Source organism: Coloeus monedula, assembly GCF_965178545.1.
Source record: "Coloeus monedula genome assembly, chromosome: 4".
NCBI classification, from domain to species: Eukaryota; Metazoa; Chordata; class Aves; order Passeriformes; family Corvidae; genus Coloeus; species Coloeus monedula.
Genome location: NC_138784.1, coordinates 21,418,245 through 21,440,959, shown reverse-complemented (window position 1 = coordinate 21,440,959; position 22,715 = coordinate 21,418,245). Strand labels below are relative to the sequence as shown.

At 43.9% G+C, this 22,715-nt stretch overlaps 1 protein-coding gene across 2 annotated transcripts in view; it reads right to left on the bottom strand.

Moving 5' to 3' along the window:
* The window catches only part of CHST11 (carbohydrate sulfotransferase 11), a gene marked incomplete at both ends in the record, with an annotated part of 152,098 nt that extends 130,137 nt beyond the window's left edge, over positions 1 to 21,961 (bottom strand). Inside the window, one exon of one of the 2 annotated variants that reach the window (XM_082280457.1) lies at positions 21,844 to 21,961. In XM_082280457.1, coding sequence (XP_082136583.1) covers positions 21,844 to 21,961 — 118 coding nt within the window. The remainder of the gene's footprint in view (positions 1 to 21,843) is intronic. The other variant, XM_082280458.1, reaches the window with a different exon arrangement.
* Positions 21,962 to 22,715: the final 754 nt, after the last annotated feature.

Sequence of the window (22,715 nt, the reverse complement as noted above, 5' to 3'; positions counted from 1 at the left end):
TGATGATCTAAGCTTGGGGGCCCACAGGGGAGTCCTAGTACAGCTGCTTTACTGAGTGCTTTTGACCTAAGAAAGTTGGTGCAGAACGCTCCTGTTGCAGCCAGATGCCAAGCTTTGGAAAAAAATCTCCCCTTTAAACTGTGCAAAGTCCAAAATTTTATAATGTCAGTACATGAGGTGGGGTATTTTGGGACTCTACTCTGAAAGGAGGCATCTCTCTCAGTGCAAACAACACATGCAAGTTTTGAATAAAGTGAAGAACCCACTTGGTTTGAGCTATGGCTAAGTACTTGATTTCTGCAAACAGTTCCCTGCCACTAACTGAAAACTGGACACAAAGCCAGGTGACCTCCCACCCCACTCAATACACTCAGCAACTTGCAGGTATGCAACTCAAATTCCTTCTTTGTTTCCTGCCATCCAATGGAATAGATGAGTTGGAAACTGTTAGGGAAATAATTAATAATTAACTAAGGGGAGGGGAAAAAAGTCACCTCTTTTGTTATGCTTCACTAAATTTTGGTCTTTATTCAAATACTGCTCAATTAATTATTTTTTAAAATCAGTATTTAAACCCCTTTCACATACTACTATCAGGGCACTGATTCACCTACACATCTGACATCTATTTACCAAGAGATATACAGCAGATCTGAAAGAATGAACCTTTGCTTGACAAACAGGGCAGTCCCTCAAGCATTCATTCATTTTAATGGTGTATGCTTCACACTGAAATTCAGCCTTGAAGATGTTAATTATTACTGGTGTTTCACTGCCCTTCTGGTGTTCTACAGCAAACCCGGATGAAATCTGCCAAGTGCTTTATTATAGACTGCAAAGCCTACCACGAGCAGGGTTGACTTTGGGGTTTTTTTTAACCATTCAGTGCTTTCAGGGTGCATACCTGGCTGACACACCTGTGAACTCACCTTGCTCTTCTTCACCTACACAACTTTATCTCAGCCACTTAATTTGCTCAGCTCACACAGCCACAGGTTGTGCTTTTCACCACAAGTCTCCAAAGGTTCTGTGGTGAGCAGGCTTTTTACCACGTAGCTTTTTCCTGTGATAGGAGACATTACAGGCTGTAGATCCCACACTGTGTTGATACATTTGTCAATCGAGCGCAGATATTGCCAAATTACATCCAAATTTTTTTTTTAAAAAATCACATAATAGAACCTTAAGGGATAAAAAGGATGACTTAAAATTTATCACTGTGATCACATACCCAAGAACAGAGGTGGAGAAAGAACAGAAGAGAAAATTCCCAAATATAACAAGGATAACATGAATTAAGCTTGCAGCCCATTAGCACTAACCAGTATTCAAATGACCTCCAAAACTTCATTGCATAAAGCATGAGATGCAGCAGGAAAAGCACAGCATGTTGGAAAAGCATGTTTATAAAGGGAACACCCTCAGTTGCCAACTGATGCTTCATACCCATTGTCACAAATTAGATTAAAACCCTGCATGCCCTCAGCCAACATAAAGCACATGCCAAATCTATTTTGGTGTTGTTCCCTTATATTAGATATAGAATTCACATAAAAATTCACTGATAAAATTAACATGGACTGCATTCTAGTTCTTCATCTCAACATCATCCAGTACCATTTATTTCACATCAAATTAGAAAAGGTTCCAAGTTCCTTAGCAACAAACTCAACCAAATATACATGGTGGCACTGCATAGAAGTGTAAAATGTATTGATACAGGCAAATGTCTCCAGCATGAGGCCCTCACCCAGTAATCCTGGGAGTATTCAGCACTTTAAACCACTATTTTTACAGCCTCCTGGGCCTATCATCAGATAGTGCTGAGAACGTTCAGACACCAGAACAAATGCTACTCTACTAGTGCATGCACAACTTCTTTCCCATCTGCAACAAAACATACAGGAGGCATCTTGCACTTAGGTGGTTGTCTTACAGAGAACTTCTGAATTCAGGTTTGCATGCTTTCTTCAGATATTGAATTCAAATTAGGTCTCACTGTGCTCACAGATTTCCTACTCTGTAGAGATCCTAATACAACCACAGCCATACCAGGCAGCACAACTTAGAAGCAAAGGATGCAAATAAGTGAGAAGTGCTCAGCATGGACCAGGATGACTCAGTAGGTGATCTTTAATATATATGTATATATAACTAGATAAGTAAACAGCAGTCCCTGGAAAGGAAGACTGGTTGTCACCCCAGAAGGGCAGATTTTGACTTAAATAAATCATACACATGAGCAGTCTAAGAATCCATTAGCATTTTGTAAATATTTTACATATTAAATTCTTGGAATTCTCAGAAGATGGGTCAAGTTTCAATCTCAGTATCTCAACTATGGAGTCTGAAAAGTGTTATCAAATCAGGCTAATGACACTAAGTGGGAAAGCAGAAGGCAGAGCTCAGAACTGAGCTGCCAGGCACTTTGAACTTTCCCGTGGAGAACTGGCAATTTCAGATGCTGTAGGTCAGCCAGCTGATAGTGATCCTATAAAACCATGCTATAAAAAAAATTGTTGTAGCTCGGTGACAAAATCATGAGAAACTTTTCTTTTAGTTTCTTCTTAAATAGTTTTTCACAATTTTACACACACACAAAGGGCTTTTAAGTTTTTTTCCTCTCTCATTTTGCTGAATTTCTCTAACACAAAGTAGCTATGAAAGCAAGAAACAAACTGTTCATTAAGGACAGCAATTAAAGGTGCTGGAAGGAGAGGGCATAACCACCAGGATATAAAGTCATTTTGGCTGACTCCCTTGGCCAAGCAGAACAGCTTCACAAGGCAGAGGGGACACCAATCCCCACAGCTCAGTGCCATGGGCTCCTTTCTGAAAAATGGGGACTCGCAAAGTTTATTTTCTCTGCTTCACTGGGAGCCATCTGAGGGACACAATTTCATCTCAATTGGGTAAAGCAGACAGAACTCACAGTTTCATCTTCCTTAAGTTTCAACTTCTTTGAAAATTTTGCAGCAGGAGATCGGAAAAGGGAAAGGAAGGAATAGGTCACTGAAAAGTTGAATAAAGACAGAAAAAGGTCAGTTAAAATAATTTTTAATGGAATACTAACAAAGGAAGTCAGATGGGAGTGCTGCAGTGTTCTATACAGAGAAATAGTCCAGTGATTAAATAAAACAAAACACCACAGCCAAAGGATTTGACTTGCTGTGAAGTCATGCCTGATCAAAAATGTTTAATTAAGACTCTGGGGCTTGTTCAAAGCTACCAGAGACAGTTTGAAACAAAATAAAGGTTTCCTAGAATCACCGAAAACTATGTTGTTAGGAGCATGTTGGAGGTCAGAGAGCTTACACTGAGCTTGAAATAAAAAAGTTAAATAAAAATAAAAGAAAAAACCTTTCTCATCTCATTTGTGTCCACATCACAGAGCATTCCCAGGAAGCCTTCGCTTGACAGCAGACCCTAAAGCAGCTTAGACTGACACAGATCCGCTTGGCTTTCAGTGCTCTCTGTGCCCGAGGGAGATGTAGAGGTGACCTACAACAGAACATTTTCAGCACCCAGTCCACATTCAAAGCTTCAAAAGTTCTTCGTAAAAAAATAGGAAATCTTGGATTTATGGAATTCCATCATCTCATCCTTGCCGAGAATGCTTCCAAAACACAGGGGCGATCATAAAATTTAGACCACTAATGAAGAGAAAACGCTTTCTTGAGCTCTTTGGATCCTGCCAAAAAAGACACAGCCGTTATTGCCAAATGTTGCACTCTTTGCCATTTCTAAACAGACATGCCTCTTCCCCTGTACCAATCTTTAACTGGCTCTGTTACAGTCCACTCCAGACTGACTTACTGGAAAGGGAAAATAGAAGGAAGAAACTTATTAGAGACGACAGTAAATCTGCTTCTTGCTGAAACTCATCCAGCTCTGATGGAGCCAACGTAGGGCCACCCTGTCAGCTCACCGAGAGGTTCATCTGGCTGCAACTGGGCACGGTGTCACCTACCCCAACCTTGCTGCCTGTTGGCACCTGCACCTCCCCAGCAGCTCTCACACGACACTGACCTCCTGGCCCAAGGCATCACACTCCCTAAAAACTACCTGGGACACACACTTGCACACACACCCCTCCAAAAAACATGATTCTGATGAACTGCCTGATCAAACAGGCACGTGCCAGAGATGCCACAGCAGTGGGGTGGGAGCAGACTGACCAGGGCAAAGACAACTGTATCAGGTGACACACAGAAAACTAATGTAAGAAATACAAAAAGGGCTCAAGCAAATGAACAGACTCCCCCTTCAAATGTGCATGCAATTGTTTTAGCCTCGATTCTTTTCACAGCATTTCTCTACGCTCTCCACCTGTGACCTCCTGGCAGTCCCATGCTGTTCATCCTCACCTCCCAGCTGTCACACTGTAGTACCTCACACAGGTGAGGAAAGGCAGGAAGATGATTCTATGGGATGAATGTTTCCTGCACTTCAGCTATGCCAATGACTTGATTTGGAAAGCTGTGTCTGTAAGGGTGATTTAAAGGTGCAACTTCCAGCTACAGGCATGTCTGTAGGCACGTTTCTGAAAACGTTCCCTGGATTGGCTTTTCATCACTCTGTTAGCCATAAATACATTAGTTCTACACAACGATGCAGCAGCAGCTACAAGTGACTATCTCCCACCAAAGCTGCTGTCCTCTGAAGGCTACCAAACCCTGCCCAGCCTCCCTCCCTGAGGGAAGGCAGCACACCCCTACTCACAAATGCTACAACTTCAAACACAGGTAAAGCCTTTGCCTTCAAACATCCATCTTTTAACTCCATAGCAATGATTCTCTTTTGCCAGAATTCTCTGTGCCACTTGCACTTCTTTATTTTTACTGAGGTCTCTTCTTATAATGCTTACAAGTACACAAACAGTTTCATCTTCATCTTCAATAAGTCTTTTAAGCCTCGAAGACTGAATATTTTCAGTACAATACTGAATTTTTCACTTCAAGTTACAGTATGCAACAAAACCCCACTTTAAAACATGATGCCTCAGTCTGACACTCAAGCTTGAAACAAAGTGACATTTAGGCTTTGATCCTCAATCCCAACTCATAAGCCACCTTTGGAAACAGATCCAAAGTTATCAAGGACCAATCTCTGAATCAATTTCAAACATGACTCAAATTGTCAGTCTTGCAATTAAGATCTCCTTTGCAGAGATTAACATGGTATAAATTGACATAAATTTAAATTCTCCTTCCTCAAATCTAAATTTTTACAGCCAGATCACTTGACAAACTTTCCATTTACAGTTTGGCTTCACTACAAGTCCAAGCTCAAGATTGAGCTCTTTGATACCATGAAATCTGTCTCTTTCAGACTAACATAAATCAGGAATTTTTTTTTTTTTTGCTGACAATATATGAAGATAAAACAAGATTCATTTGTTTTTCACATCAGTGATGTATCTGTTTTCTCTGCTTGCCTCCCTTCAAGGAGATCTGGCAACCCCCGTAGCCTGCACTTACTTCCAGCACTGTAACAGTCCCTGGCAAAGCCAAGCAGCACAACTCCTTATGCCATTGCAGTTCTACAGCAACGCTGGAAAGACCAAAATAAAAATACCAAACAAATTCACTGTCAGTCTTGCTAGAAAAGTCCTAACTCTCCTACAGCTTCTAAAAATTCTTGGCCATCCTGTCAACTAATTACTTGTCCTTCCCAGTCCTGTGCACAGGAGGAAATATCTTCCTCCTTCAGAGGTATTGCCCCTGAATAACATTTCAGGAAAAGGAAAAGCAGTCAAGTACAAGACAGAAATTACAGCTAAGAATAACTTCTGGTAAAACACAAACCCTAAAAATATTAATCAATAATGCTTCATAAAAATGCAACCCTTAGCTGTAGAAAGGGGCATACTAAATTGCTCACAAGAAAAGATTAATATATTCCTGTCATAATTGAATTGAGTGACACATGATTGAGAATTAGGGGAACTTGTCCTTACTACTGAAGATAAGCTGCTCTCACTGTTACCTCCCAATTTAATTTGAAGTACGCGTTAGCACTGATAACCCGGCCCTAAGGTGGTGACTGTCAGAATGAAAAGCACTGCAACACTGCAGAAGAATATTCATTTGCAATTAACTAGGATGCATGGCAAAAGGATAAAAATGTACATTAATAATTAAAATTTTACTTATCAGTTGATTATTCCAATACAAACTGCAGAATCCGTTGCTAGTTAGGTTGACACTTCTTAGTTGAACCCACATATGTTTCTTCTGCTTACTCCTTCAGAAGTACAATTCTCTCCCTCCAAACGAACCTTCTGCAGAGCAAAGAGCAAGAAGCCCCAGTGTGCAGCTGCTCCCTTTTTCCGTACTTAAAAAAAATGCTTCTCTTGCCTTAACACCAAGCTGCAGGCAGTGGCTCAGCACACTTCCTACGTGCACCCAGAGGTTCCAGTGGTGTTCTTTATTTCATGAAAGCATTTCTTTTAATGATATTAAGTTCAGTAATCTCTTTTTAATTACACTGAAATTCTGACTCAAAAAACCCTACCTGGTGACATATTTCTCCTCAGTACTAATGCCCACTAATGGGAGTATTTGAAAATCCCACATTTTTAAAGCAAGATCTAAAAATTCAATTAGACATGTGCTTTGATCAGGTTTTACCTGCTTCACCACCAGTTCCAGCTCGAGAGGCACACCAACATGAACTGTAAGGAATGGCCCAGCATGGAGTAGCATGGTGTAGTTTGCATGCCAGCACCACCAGAGCGAGACAAAAGGGCTAGCAGGCAGAAGAGGAAGCAACAAAGCCATGACCTTCAGTGTTCTTGCATGTCACCAGCTAACTCTGCCAGGGATCACACGCTTGGAACGCAGTCCTGCCCTCTGTGCACACATGCCAGGCTATGTGTATCCATTTAGCAGAAAATAACTGGTTTTCCTTTGAATAAATATTCCTGATGAAATAGATTCCCCTAGCAGGGATTGTTTCTCCTAGGTAATGCCTTTCCTTTCTGCCCTGAAAGTATCCTCTCATTTAGCATCCAAAACTGGGAAACTCTAAGAGTCAAGGTTTACTGTAACCCATTACAGAAAACATGAAACCCTTACGACCATGGTGATGGAACAACTGGCACAGCAAATTCTTCTCACTGCATACCACTTGTCTCTGGGCTCCTCTGCAGCACAAGGCCATCTGTGAGGGCTGCCAGAAGAACTTCTGAAGAAGTTGGTTAGTAGATCATAAAAAGCAAGCCTACTGCCAGGACCCTGAGGGCACCAAGAGATCTCAACTGCCCTGACCAACCTCCCTAGAGTTGCACCTGTCACCAGGACCATCTCTTCCTTGCCAGCTTGCTTGTCCTTGTTCCACTGACATTGTCCAAAGACATGATCATTCAGTAGTAAGCCTGGAGCTAACTAGGTTGAACTCCCAGGTCCTCCAACCACTTCCTGAAGTTATGGGTATATGCTAGGAAGGAGGTTAGTTTTACTGATTTGGTCAGTTTACTGCAACCTGGTCTCCAAGCACAGCAGATGACCCACAGCTCATCCCAACACAGATGTCACGAGAGCACACACAGAGGCAGCTCAGCCCAGTGCCCTACAAAGCAGGACACTGCCTGTTCCAGGAAGGATGCCACATGACCAACTTTCCAAGCACAAGCTCACAGTGTTGGTGTAAGGCATTTCAAGATACACAGTGAAGGACACAAGTGGGAAGCTATGGACAACCTGTGCTTGGCTTACCATGCTGCAGACACAGGTGTACATATCCTTACTCCAGCAGTAATGAGAAGAGGAGTGTTCTCTCCACCCATACCTTGGAGCTCCCATGAAGCCTGTATCGGACACAAACCCATTTCAAACCAACCGCAGAAGTGAGGTGGTAATTGGGGTCATACACAGGCTCACACTTGACTTTGAATAAATCTGTCAGAATTATCAGTTTTGGTAGCCAGCAATTGTTTTCAGCAGTAATTTGCTTTTCTGTTGTGCTGGTGATACCCCCTAGCTATGCTGAACTGCACAGGTTCAGAGAAGCTCTATTACACACATCATTGTTGCCACTGCATGTCAGGCCCATCAGACTCCTGCCCTCAAGTTCTGGTCTGCACTGTGTCTGCCACAGGACCCACTGCTTCAGCTGAGCCACAGAGATGGAGTGTGCCCTGGCACTGCAGAAGAGCAAGAACAGATAAAAGCAAGGCAGAAACCGACCCCTCTTTCCTGACAGCCAATTGCTACGGTCCACTCAAATAGGAACTCATCTTTGCACTCTCTGTTCTAGATCAACACCCTTCACAAGAAGTCCCAGTCACACTTCAGCCATGAGTGCAGAAACACAAATGTGGGGTTCTCAGATCAGCTTCATTTCCAGCACAACCCCCTTGCAGCTGCCTCACTTGCATATGAGACAGTGAGATGTATTTGGGGCATAAGTGCTCAGCTTGCAACTTTGACACCTCAACCTTGAGTTGTACTCAGAGATTATTGGCAGCCTGGGAAGACAAAGCTTCCCTGCTTCCTGGGGTCAACCTCTTCTCCCTAAGGACCAACTTATAACAGACAAAGAAAGAAGCAATTAAATAAAATCCGAGTCTTATTCCCTGAACTTGACAACATTTTCATGTGTTAGAAAACCGCAAACCCATTTGCCAAAGGGCACAGGAACAGATGGGAACTGAAAGGGCTATTACATAAATTAAGCATGTAAACACTGGGTGTCTGCTCAAAACCCAGCTCCTGTAATTTCCATGTGTGCAGGATTTGATGTGGCCATAGCACCATTGCCACATGCCCTCACTTGAGGAAGATGGGTACACATTTTTTCAGTTTGCTACATAACTATGGTGCGCTTAAAAGTGCCTACAAACATGACAGAACCCTGCTATTTCCAGCAAGGAAGTTAAACGTGAAAAAAAGACTCCACGTGTATTTTTAGGCTAGAACTGAAATTTTAAAGTAGTCCCTTTCCTGAACATTTGAACAGATGTAGTGTGCAAGCAATCTACTACCAGCCACAACTCGTGACATAGCAACATTTTTCATAATTCAATGCAAAATTAATCTGACAGATGAGCAAGAAGCAAATAAACACCAGAACTTCAGACACAGATATATATTTTTACTATGCTTGTTTGACTATGAGGGGGACACAGAAACTTACAGGTCAGCAGGGGAGAAAAAAGGCAGGAAGAAAAGCATTCCTAGATGCCTTTCAGTTAAGACAAGAAGTCCATCTCTTCGAAATGCCTCACTGCAGCTCTTAGTCCTGTGCACTTGTGGGAAACAGTCATGCACATTCAGCAAGATAGATGGGAAATTTTTTATGTTTCCAAGACTGAGGTAAAACTACCCTTTCAAATATGTTAAGTAGCTTCCATTTCTCCACCTTGCACTGCATGAAGCATTTCTTCCAATGCCCCAGTCCTTCACAGGAACTGAAAAAGATGCTAGATTTAAATCTGAGGCGGCTCTGAGCAAATACATGCATGAAATGCTGTACCAAGGTTTTCTTTTTCAAGGAATGAACAGCAATGTCCCACAGCCACCACAGAAAGCATGGAGGTCTAATAAAAGGGAAGGATCTAAGAGAGCATCAGCCAGCAGATGCAGCCCCTCACAGAGATAGCTGATGATACCTTCCCAACTTTGACTTTAAAACTGCAGTAAGAGAAGAATGAGCGAAGTGCAGGGACAATGTACTTTACAGAGAGGCAATATTTTAATAAACATGGATGCATGAATAAAAACCCAGGATGCCTCATGCACATCAGCCTTGGTCAACATGAAAAGCTTTGCTGACAGAGCAAGACGATAGAAAGGATATGATTTCATTGTATGTGCTCTTTTTTTCTCATCCTTGTTTTAGTAAACTTAGATTTGCTGGCAAAACCTCTAGCAGACCTGGACACAGAGGTAAAAGAAAATGAAAAGGGAAGAGGCAGGCCTTTTTTCCTACCTATACTGATCCAGTAAAACTTTCACTGGCAAAAGCTGTCCAAGCACAACACTGTCTAGTTCCATTAAGCAACACTGTGCTCCTGGACAATGTCTCCATCCCAAGTAGTAGAAGCACCAAAGATGATGTTTCCTCCATAGCGAATTTCCCTGTACTCAGCTTGGGAAGGGGAGCATTTTGCTGCTCACTTCCAAGCTCTGTTTCTGCAACCTGCCTCCAAGCTGGGCATGCAATGCTGAAGCATGAGAAGCCACCAAGCAGAATAACTTCCCAAGAGCTAGTGAGGACCTTTGATGTTTTCCCTTCAAGTATGCCTTCAACTTCTGATCAAGAAAAGCAAGGCCACTCAACATTTGTTAGGGCATACACAGGGAAGATTTACACTTTAGAAACCCAAACATAAAGACAAAACAATGAAAAATTAGAAACAAGAACCATTTATGCCTGTGCTCTGTAGTACAACCAGAGCACATCTGTAACCTAGCATCAAAACTCAGATGCCCTGGGGCACAACCCAGTTTCCCTAGCTGTAGAGTGAAAAAGAATGTATGGACATACTTTGTGGACCATTTTTAAGCCTTCTGATTAAATGAAGTATTACTGCCCCAGAAGAAGATTTGGACCCAAATTCACAAAGATTTCCAGAAACACTGCTCCTAACTTGCTCCCAGTGAAAGCTTTCAACTGCAACAGACAGCAGGAAAGCACAGACTCACCATTAACCAATATACAACACACATGACGTGACACTCAGTGTGATTCCAGGCTCCCAAAATGCTGAAAAATTACACCAGGCATAAACCATTCTGGCAAGGTAAGAGTGGCTGAGGTACAAGCTGATGACAAGAGATCCCCTCACAGCTGGAAAGGGAGCATGAAATAAATCTCTTGGTCACATCCCAATGAATGCAGAAACAAGCAAAAGGTCTGAAGAGTACAAAAAAAAACCCCTAAAATGAAGGGGGGAAAAGCCTCTGTAAAGACTGGCAGTGGGAAAAAACCCCAGCGAGTTTGGACATACAAGAATTATGGCCTGTTTCCCTTGGTGCCCAAGCACACTGAGGGGAATGAGACACATTTCTAGCTGCACAAAGAGTTCTCACAGTAATGTGTTACCACACTGGCTGTAGCATTCTGGAGATGGATGAGGTTGTAAGTCACTGACATTATACTGATGTATGGACTTCATGCATTACTAATCATTCAGACACAATAGCCCCGTGTATATTTTTGTTTTGCAAACTCTCCTGGCATCGTCTGCAAAAATTCTCCTTTCTCTACTCTGGAAGATTTTAAGAAAAAGTGCTCAGGAAACAGGAACAGAACAGAGAAAGACTCACCAGAAACACTGATGAGTTCTGGGTGGGAGGAAGGAGAAAAGGGGAAAAAAAATAAACAAAACACCAAAAATCACAAGCTAGCTCGAGACAGCCAAATATGAAGACAATTTTAATTAAACCACGTCTGTCTTATATCATCTATTTCAGCTAATTTAGTATCTCATAAGAGTTTTATCTCAAAATAGTTAATAGCTCCAGAAGCCCCAACTTTTTCTCATTTTTTTCTTTAATGCAATTACATTTTTGCTGTTGCACCAGAAATATTAATAGCCTTTTCTGCATGAGACAGAGCAGCTCTACAGCAGGACAAGAACGCTTCGATCCTATTGATGATCTGCATGCTGATAGTTACATATAGCTTGTCTGTCAATGTAATTTCTACTGAAACTATTGAAAACAGGCAGCACCCCTCTCAATACTTCAAGCATGTATCTCTACAGGAAAAAAAAATTTCCATTCACTTGACTGTAGAAAGGACAAATAAGTGGTGTTGGATAATAATAAGGACAAGCAGTGCTGTTGTTCTACTGTATATTGCTCTGTAGGAAAACACAGAGGGACAAATTCTGCTCCTTGTTACAGCACCTTTGATCCAGAATTGATCAAACCTAGTCAATGGAACTGACCCAGATTTACAGGGCAGAAACAGTCCAGGGCTTCATGCAAGCCTGCAATCCTGTATTTCTACCTCCAAGGGGAACGTGTGCCTTTTGTGTAATCCAAAATCCTCTGCTCCAGCACGGTAGACCTGACCCAGTACTCACTGAAATCAACTGAAAAGCAACCACTGTCTCATCCAGTCCATCACGCAGACCTCGTGCTGTCCACCCATCAGAAAATTCAAACCACTCAGTGTACTCCTTTCATGAAAAAAAGTAGTAAAATCTTATGGCTTGCCCAAAACAAAACCCCAAACCCAACAGCCTAGCAGGGAGCCATGTTCACCCTACCTGAGCTTCCCTAACCTTGCCACAAAGGACAAGCAAGACTTGTGAAGAGAAGGAATGTGGAGAGGCAGAGATCATCTGGCACAGCCCACAGGATTGCCAGTGCCATGGTGGCAGGAATTCTGCACGTCCAGCTGACTGATCCTGTAACAATTAATGAAACCAGGGAGTGGGACACAGCAATGCCTGGGAGGCTGAGTGCAGGTGTCCACAGTCACCCTTGCAGTCCATCATTCTCTGATGTATTGCCCCACTTGATTAGCAATTACTTCAACTTCATAATTATGTGCACGCATACACGTGCTTAATTCTAAAGATAAAACGCTTATCTCACCATCTGGAAACTCAAATGTATTCTAGAAGTTAATCAAGACCAAAATACATAATCAAGACAGGCTTTATCAGTTTTGTATTTATGACCCCAACTGACACATTTGATTAATCACCGAGTGTTTAAAAAGCGTTAATGCCCTCCTCCTCAGTTACTATAAATTCCCTGCTCCCACTTCCAACACAGGCTGTAAAAATACAGATTACTAGAAGGACATATTCGGCTCCTGGTACCCACCAGCGTGGGTGCAGAATGTGCTATTCCGTGTCAGGTCACTTCAGATAATACAGACATTTTTGTTCTGCCTGCATACCAATCAGCTTTAAAGCACTATAATGCAAATAGTCTTTAAAAGGATTTTAACTACCTAAAGCTCTTTGTTTTAAGACAAGGTATTACAGTTAAGATCATCTGTGAGATCCAATTACAGTCACCTTATTAATTATATGTCTACCTTCCCTAATTCAAAAATCCCTACAAGCTATCCATTTTAAAGTTTTTGATTCCTTTATGCAAACATCTATCAGTCAAAAAAGCATGAAAATTTCTGGCTACTATGTCATTTATGGCATGAATTCAGAAGGCATTACTTCAAGGGTCCTGAAGGCCACCTTTTTACCATCTACAAAATGTATCTTGAATGTCCATGTCTTAAAAACAAATAAAAGTGGGGGAAAAAAAAGAATCCCACAGTTCTCTGCTTTTTACAGAGTACAGTGTGTTCGAGAAGGGGATTGAAACCCAACAAAGCCTTTTATTCCTTGTGGATTTTATATGTGGACTCTGCAATTAAAATCTATAGTCTCCTACCACTCAGCCAAATAAGATAAAAAGACACAATCTTTTGATATTAAGATGACTAAGGAGGGCATCTTTTAGCCTGAGACAATGCAGCAGTTCCTTTGCAGATTAAGCATGGCTGAGGATGAGATGCTGCTCTTTCACCTCCTGGAGAAGAGAGACGAGGGGGGGGGCCTGATCCTGCAAAACCACACATCGATCACTTTACTCACATCCTTGAAACCAAGGCTACCTCTCGCTGCCAAACGAAGAGCAGACAACATTTACTGGATGTGAGCATTTCGCACCTGTTTTTGCACAGTGCAGTCCACCTACCTCCATGACATTTGCTGGATAGAGTTACCATCTCCCAAACCCCCAGAATCACAGTGCTGTGAGAAATTCTGCTCGATTGCATTGTTTGTATTTTCCATTTCCCCCAGCACCTTCTTTTACATTTTTTCATAGGAGTGTGAAGCCATCGCAGTGGTGATTGATAGTAACGGAGCAAAGTCATCCTTCAGTGTCTACAGCCTGGCACAAACAAGATGAAGGCTACCTTGAAGAGGTACTCTTACTGTTTAAACTGATACACTGATAAATTATAAAAATCCTTGCTCTTCTACAGCCTAGACAGAATTCATAAAATCATTCCTCTCTCAACCTGGGTGTTCCCAAATGTGTAAATTGAGGAACAATAACAGAAATGAGAAACCACACTTACTGCTCATTTCAATTAGTAAAATAACAAAGGCACCTATGTGGGGCCCTTGGCACTTCTGGGATTTCTTTTAATATCAAAGAACTTCATACTCCTTACAGCAGCCTTTTTAGGAGAAAAGGGTTTGCACTTCAGAAGTCAATGCATTTGGATTACCTGGGCCACCAACTACAGATTTTGTAGGAGGTGGGAAGATGGGGGAGTGCATGTGCACATTCACACACATTTGTGTGCATAGCCCTCTTTTTTTTCCAGTCAGCATTTTATAAGTGCTCATACTCAGCTTTTTAATCCACAGATTCAAATTTGTCAGGGGAAAAGACATGAAATACTAAGTTTCCAAATCTAGCCTCGATGTCAGTCACTGTGTTCTAATGAACATTTTCCTTCAAATGTTCCACTGGCAGCCATCTAATTTTATTTATTTTAAATAGCATCCCCTTCTGATGCTTGTAACCTAATGTTAATGCCTCATTCAGGACCTCATCTCTAATGTGTAAAATTAATATGGCCAAAAGGAAAGCTGTCATCTGCTTTCATCGCCAACACTGGGCACAGTGTAAAAAGCAACCAAAAAAAGCATTACTATTTTAACATAATTTTTTTTAAAAATTGATATTTAAATATTAAATGCATAAGACAGCAAAATTTCTTTATACAGGAAGCCTCTCTTGACACACATGGACACAAAACTTCCTTGCTGCAAATTAACAAATGCTTGTGCTGCACCTACTTATACCATGTTTTTATCCAAAGTCCTGTTAGCATATCACAAAAATTAGTCCTGTCATCCACCCTGGCTCTCTGAGGCTTGCTGCCACAGAGCTTTTCAATCTCCAAGTTCCTAGAGTGGAACCAGTAAAACACACCAGCTCCCACAGACACAACTGCAGTTCCCATGTTCTGTCTGAGGGGCTCCCCACCAGCCTGCAGGGATTGAACTGGACATCACAGAAAGGGCAGAGCAGAGGACGCACACTGCCACAGGATAGTCAGCACCCTCCATTCCCTTATTCCTTACAGATAAGTGCTCATTACCTGCGTACAGGTTGCTTTCCATTAGGTGTAATTCCTAGTGATGCTACAGGTGGTGTGACAGCCCGAGAGGACAGTGGGGAGGGAGCTGAAATCTAACACGGGTCATTCATGTGGAAACCTACAATTTCAGTTTCACAGAAGGGAATGGATCTACTCCAGACAATTTCCCCAACAGCTAACTCTTTGTGAAGAAGCATGTGGAGAGGGCAAGAAAACAAACCACATTCATTGATCAGCATTAAACGAAAAGTGAGGGATGACAACATTACACAAGTGAAGTGACCCAGAGTCCAAGTGTATATGTGGGAAAAATTTTGATTTATCCATGAAACCTTAGTTTCAGGGGCCAAACAATTACATGAAAGGGGGAACACGCTGCATCCTCTGCTGATTACATTCACAAAATTGAAATCCAAGAAAATCCCTGTGTCTGGAGGCATTAACCAGAGATAATTAGGAACTTAATTCTTTCACTGGTTTGCAGCAGTCTCTGGTGGTCTCATCTTCTAGTCAAGAGCACAAGGCTTGTGCCAGAAACACCACTCTGTCACATGCAAGCATTCTGCCCATAACAAAAGGATGTTATCTATAACCTGGATACTGAAACACAAATAATGAGGAATTAACTGAACCCAGTTGGAATTGTGACTGTAAGGACAAATACCTCGTCCACAAAGATCCTGCATGAATGGGCTACAGAGGGAATAGAAACATTCAAAAAAACACAAACATGCTTTGAAATGTTATCCTTATGAGATAGTAGGTGGCTGTTAAATCTAAGAAACCCACAACAGACACCTCTTCATCTTTATCCTGGACACACCAGGTCTACACAAGTACATCATCCCTGAACTTAATTTCATTCCTTTAATGTGGAGGGCAAAACTCCTTCTCCTTTCATTGATTTCAACTGGGCCCTTCATCCATGCATCTATGCTTCATTTTATGTATGTTGACACTTAGACAAGTCACACACAGAACTCAAACGTTTGCTTTGGATGGCACAAACAATCAGAAAGAAAAACCATTAGATTCAAATCATTGTGTCCCCCATCCCAGTCCTTAGCTCCCTCGGGATCAACTTAGAGTTGATACATAATACATATGCATCAGCCCAAAAGGTTTGAGAGGAAAAAAACTGCTGGAATGACATTCACACAAGGACGACTGCAGCAGCTTTGTCAGGCAGGATTTGATATAGTACATCTGGCAACAGAGTCAAACAAAACACAGTAGTGCTGGCTTTGGAAAAAGTAACATGAATCTAATTTCTTCCAATTGTCTGAACCACTTTTAGAGTTAATTACATGGTATGGCACAAGATAACTACTTGTCACTTATGAAACGTAATGGAAACAATTTCAGAATCCAGAAACATGGTCATATTTCTGAATATGAAATAAAATTGAGATACTAGTTGCACCTGATCAATTACATAAATTTGTTCATAAAAAGCCCTGGGCACTTCAGTTCTATATGCTATTTTGCTAAGTTCAAAACAAAGTTTCCATGCACACTGACTTTATCTTTGGAAAAGTTACTTTAGCTAAGTCATGACACTTTTACATCTGTGAATAGAGTGTCAGTGCTCTGAAAGTTAGCACATACTTTCCTGATACTGATACACAGTAAAAAAAAAATAAAAGCTTATTAAAACCTACACGGTAGAAAAGGTAATTGTGGAGTAATAAGTATCCTGATCAGTTAAAATGTAATAAGACATGACTGCGACAGTAATTACCCAGGTAATTTTTGCTTGAACACATTCAGAGACAGATTTTTAAATTCAACAAGCACTTGTTGCAAAAAGCTACACTCACTTGTACTGCAACAGATATGTTGCTCTTCTAATAAGATTAATATTCACTAACCAGGAGGATTTTCACAAGATACAAAAAGCAGTTACACTCTCAACTTAAAGCCATTCCAGACTACCAGTCCCTTTGAGAAGAGTGACCAGAGTAAGTTTGCTCACACTGGTGACAGTCCCATGGAAATCTATGAAAAGCTTATAGGGACAACAGCAAGTAGATCCAGCACACGGCGGGGTTTCTGGGGGATGGATTTCCTTGCATACAAAATGAGGGCCAGTTTCTTGTGGCTGTCAAATGAACTCCATTTCTCCATATCCCAAACAGAATAATTTAAAATCAGTATACAGGGTCCATCAAAGGAATGCCACACACCAAACTGCCTTGCAGATCTAATTCTCCTTTGTAAACAAGGGAGAAAGCAAGGATCAACTGCAAGATGGGAGACTGCTGCATTGATTTTCAAACAGAATCTTCCATCAAAACCAATGGTGAGCTTGTCTTCAGACATAAGGAAAAAATCTCATGCAGTCTGAGTTGCTCTGATATTTGAGCAAAGGCAGACATCAGCTATCAGTCAGAGTGCTGCATATGTAACTGAGATGATCATGGACAGGAGGCAAGTCTGACCTGTGAGATCTAACCTTTGTTAGCATCCACAGGAGAACAGTACAAGTCTAAAGCAGGACATGAAAAATGGAGCAAAAAAATGTAGGTGGGAAGGGAATCAGCTTTAGAATAAGTTAGTTTCATAAACCTGTCTGAGGTAAGATAAAGATAGCATTAATTATTCTGCCTTTGTGAGGAATTTTACATCTTGAGGGATCCTAGCACACCGCCAGTGTGACCCCCAGCCCAGCAGAGCAGCTCCTGCCTGCACTGGGTGACTCACAGTACCCCCGCTCGCTGCAACTGGGAAGCCTACAGAACAAAGCAAACACATCTGTGAAAGTGTAGGCAGGCTAAAGACTAGTGAGCAAACTGATTTCACAGGAAAAACAGCAGATAAAACTATGATGGGCTGTCATCTAAAACCCCAGCACTGACCTATTTCACGCAGACAGCAGTTCCAGGAGCATGGAGCAATAATCAGCTTGCACTCAGTTATCTAGATAGCACATAGCATGAGAGCGAAGGGGAAAAATATTTCAAGCAAAAGAGACAGGGAAAATCAGCTGTAGATTGCCGTATCTCCAGCTATAGCAAACACTGCAGCATGTTTTTTCAGAAAAGGCTAGACAGGAGACAGGAAAACACACCAAAGTCCCCACTACCATTTCTTCCCTCAGGAACAAACATAGCCCCAGATAAGCCAGAACAGCCAGGATCATCTCCAAAGTTTTCTTTACAGTGGTCATGAGCAATGGAGAGCAGCACCATTCACCTTCCCTCACCAACAACTGGTTGGGAAACCTAATTTGGGAGGGTGGGCTCCCAGCTCATAGGCAATCTCTGAGAAAACTCAGACAATGCAAAGGTGCAATAACCAAACAGCACGTGTACAGCTGGCTTCCCAACAAAGAATGGGTACACAGCCAAAAAAGGGAAGAAACAGTAAAAACCACCTGATTTCCTTCCAATATAAATGTGCTGGTATTTGGGATACAGCACAAGGGGCAGACATTATACTCTTTTGTAAAGACAAAACTAAGCTCATCTTCCCAGCTTTAGGCATAGAGTGTGTTTGTGTTGTTTGGGTTCTTTCTTGTCTGTTTTTTAAAAAGGCTTCTGTTAACTATGTAATTTTCTTATTTTTTAACCCAAACGAAAAAAAAAGCCATCAGCAGAAATTTGTGTCTCACTCTTCTAACAAGAGTTCCATATTCAGGTCTCCTAAAATGGAAAATCTCCATCTAACAGATAAACATTTATCTTAACCCAGAGGGGGTTGGACTCATCACTGGTGGCCTTCTAGCATCTTTCACCTTCACTTTCTCACACCTAAAACTGATGAGAAAGCTTTGTAAGCAGCCTTCTGAAATTCACCAAGAGAGCTCTGGGGCTCAGGCAACTGACAGTAAGGAGCTGACACTTCTTGGTGAGGGCTTATCTGAAAACCTTATTTTCTCTCCCAAAGGTTTGGGTGGGAATTTTCTATCTAATTCTGATGACAAAGCGCCTCTGCTAGAGAATATAGTAAGCTACCAACAACATATTGGCAAGACAGAGATGAGAGAGAGCTCCCTCCTGCAGCCGTCCGAAGACATGCTTCAGTGGAGACCAGCTAGAATTTTAAACGCCCTCCAACAACAAAAAGGACATTAAACGAGATTTTGAAAGCTCTTAGTACCTCCAGTCCTGACATACACTCTGCCCAGGGTCTGGCTCCACTGAATTCTGACACAGAAGAAGGGTTATTATCTTACAATAAAGACTTAATTCCCAAAAATGATCTGCTACCGGATGTACACCACACTGACAGCTCTACCACCTCCCTCTCTCCTGACCCTTCAAGAACTCTACACTCATCTATCATTTGCACTACCAGGATGGTAACACATACATTGGCATAACAGATATTGGGAGAGCAGATCTCCAAGCCTGACAAACCATGTGTAACCCAAACAGGGACACTCTGTGCAGGACTACAGTAGGGCTTGAGAGCTTCCCAGCAGTTTCCACTATGGAAACAGCCCACCAAAAAAAAAAAAAAAGACAAATCAGTTATGATCAAAAAGACACAATAAAGGTTGTGATCTATTTATTTCCAGATCTACTCCATTTACACTAACAACCTAAATATGTGTCACACAGAAAATGGGTGCGCATTATCCTCCCGGTGATTTCACAGCATCGCATTCTCTCCTTGGAGTTTATGCTAAATCCTTTGAACTGTACTAAAATCTCAGCCTATTTATAGCCTCACAATACAATGAATATAAAGCCATAATCTCCAACAGTTAACTATAGAGCATATTGAGAATTCTTAAAAGGTGATTTTTCTACATTCAAAATTTCACAGAAGAATATTTAGCCTAATCTCTCACCTACTGCATGCTGAGTTTGTGTTCCAGCAGTATAATTCATCTGAAACAAAGGAAATAAAAAGTCTTGGCCAAATTTTCTGAATATGTCTATTATCTGTGGAACTCCACCAATTAAAATATCACACTTCTATTAAACTGGTGAAGCTATGTTACAATCCATAATTCTGCATGATGTCTTGAAGACCAGAAATAAAGCCTTCTCCAGGTCTGCTAAGGACCGAGTACTCCTTGTGAAACCAGTAAGCATGGGGCAGACACAACAGGAAAGAAAAAAATTATGCTATTTTTTCCAAGAAGTTGGCAGGTATTAACACAGATGGGCACCATACAAGAACACATTCATCAAGCAAATTATACCAACTCTGGAAGAGCAGGCAGCTGATACAAAAACACCAAACAGGACTTGGCTTCACCACAGAGCAGCAGATCTACTGACTCCTAATTCTATCAGTGCAGCAAGCCTCTACGATTTGATGAAAAACTTTCCAACAACTTTAAGGAAAAATCATTTTTCATAGAATGATTTAGGTTGGAAAAGACCTCTAAGACTGAGTCCAACCACTAGTGCAGCACTGCCAAGTCCACCACTAAACTACATCTCTAAGTGCCACATACACATATGGCAACTACGGTAGCCACAAACAGGGAAAGAGTCAATCTGAACACATCCTTTCTCTTTTTACTGGACTGCAATTCCCTTATCAGCTACAGATATATGCCTGTAGCGAGGATACTTGAGAGCTGGCAGTAGACAATAACAGGTACGGCTGGGAAGACTCGCCTGCTGAGGAGTACGGCCAGTCTGCCAGCTGCAGCTGTTGGCCTACTAAGAGGTACCACTCCCTCTCACTAGCCTCGCTCCTCTGCTCAGCTGTCAGATCCCTCCGAAAAGACACTGCAAGTGCAGTTTCCACGTCATTTCTCAGGCAGAAAGGGGAAAAAGTGAGACAGACAGACAGACAGACAGAACAAAATGATTTTTTTTTTATTTTTGCCATGCTTGACACATTTTGCCAAGCTGTGCAAAACATTCACGATGGGTCTGTGCACACAGCTGACACCGCATGAAGTTTCCACAGCCCAATCCCACCTTTGTGTGAATCAGAAGCTATCTACGTGGGACTTCCCTGGGAGCCAGCATCTGCTGCCCCCGGTACAGCTCCATCCCTAGGATGAGGGAAACGGTAAAACTGAAGTCGCATTAGGTATACCCGGGAGTGTGGATCCGAGGTGACCCATGCACCCCTGCATGGCGCTCCGCACGGCGCTCCGCAGCCTGCGTCCCTGCGGACACCCGTGCCCAGCCAGCGGCTCCACCCGGAGCCCCTCGGCCGCCCGAACACCGGGACAAGGCAGGACCGGGCAGCAGCGCCGCGGGCAGGGATGGCCCGGGCTGGGCAGTGGCCCCCGCGCTCCGGACAACTCGGGCGAGCCGGCGCGGAGCTGTCGGGGCGGTGGTGGATGCCCTTGCTCGGCCGCGGTGTCCCTGACACGTCCGAAAACGAAAAGCTGGGAAGACGAAGGCCCGCGACCCCAGATGGGAGACGGCACCTGGGGTCCCGCTCCCGGCGGGGGGGACCCGCGGGGTCCGGGCAGGTCCCGGCGCCGCTCTGCCACGGCGCGCTCGCCAGCCGCTGTCGCCTTCCATCCCCCTTCACCAAAGGCACGATATAAAGCGGAAAATAACAAAATTCTTAAATAAACCAACTTTCCTCCTTCCCGCGGGAAGTTTTCTGCGGGGGGCAAGGCGACCTTCCCGCGCCCGCCGCGCCCGCCGCCGCCGAGCCCCGCGCCTGCCGCAGCGGCGCCGGGAGCCGAGAGCCGGGGCCGGCGGCAGCCAGCGAGGGCTCTCGGGGCGCCCGCCACCTGCGCCGGCGGGGAGCGGGGCGGGCGCTGCCCTCCGCGGGGCCGGTGGTCCCGGTGATGCCGGTGCGGTTGTGGTGCCGGTGCCCTACCTGGGTGCAACATACTTTGGAAATAGAAGATGACGAGGATGAAGGAGCCCACGGAAGTGACCAGGACCATCCTGCACACCCGGTTCATCCTCATTACTTCCAGCACCGCCGGCTTCATGGCGTTGTCCGGCGGCGCAGAGAGGGGCGGCGGAGCGCGCAGAGCTGGCGCTGGGAGCCGCTCCGCGCCCGCCCCGCGCCGAGGAGCCGCCGCCGGAGGATGCCCAGGCGCCCGCGCCCCGCGCCGGGGGGCGTTAATGCCTGCGCTGGGCGTGACCACCCCGCGCGCCAGGCGGAGGGGCGCTCTGCGCGCGCGGGGGGTAGGCGGGCCAGGCGGGGAGCCGGGGCGGAGCGCGCCCCCCCCTCGCCAAGGGGAGAGATGGTCCCGCCCGGCGGCGGCGGCGGCGGGCGGGGACGAGCCGGGCGGCCCCGAGGGGCCGCGGGGACGCGCCCCGGCCCCGAGCGGCCCCGGGCGTCCGGCGGCTGCCGTTCGAGCGGCCCCGCTGCCCGTGAACTTGACCACCTCTGGGTCACTCTCGCCCTCTTCAGGGGCTCGGGGTCCGACAGCCGCCGGCGGGCAGGAGCATCCGCCCCCGCCTGGCTCTGCCCCGCACCCCGTTTGTGGAGAGAAATTCTCTTCTCCCACTCTCGTGCGGTGCCTGTCACTCTGTGCTAACCCTAAATGCCTCCTACCAGGTCTTCCCTCGCTCCGGAGGTTATGTTACAGGCAGACCCTGCCGTCGTGTGTTGCCGGTGTCGGGTTGTCCCGGCCGGGAGCTGTTCATTTTATCATCGTTGCGAACACCAACTTCCAGGCGCACGGAGCCATCCCCGGGGCAAACAGTGCCACCTGGCCTGACAGAAATGAAAAGGGG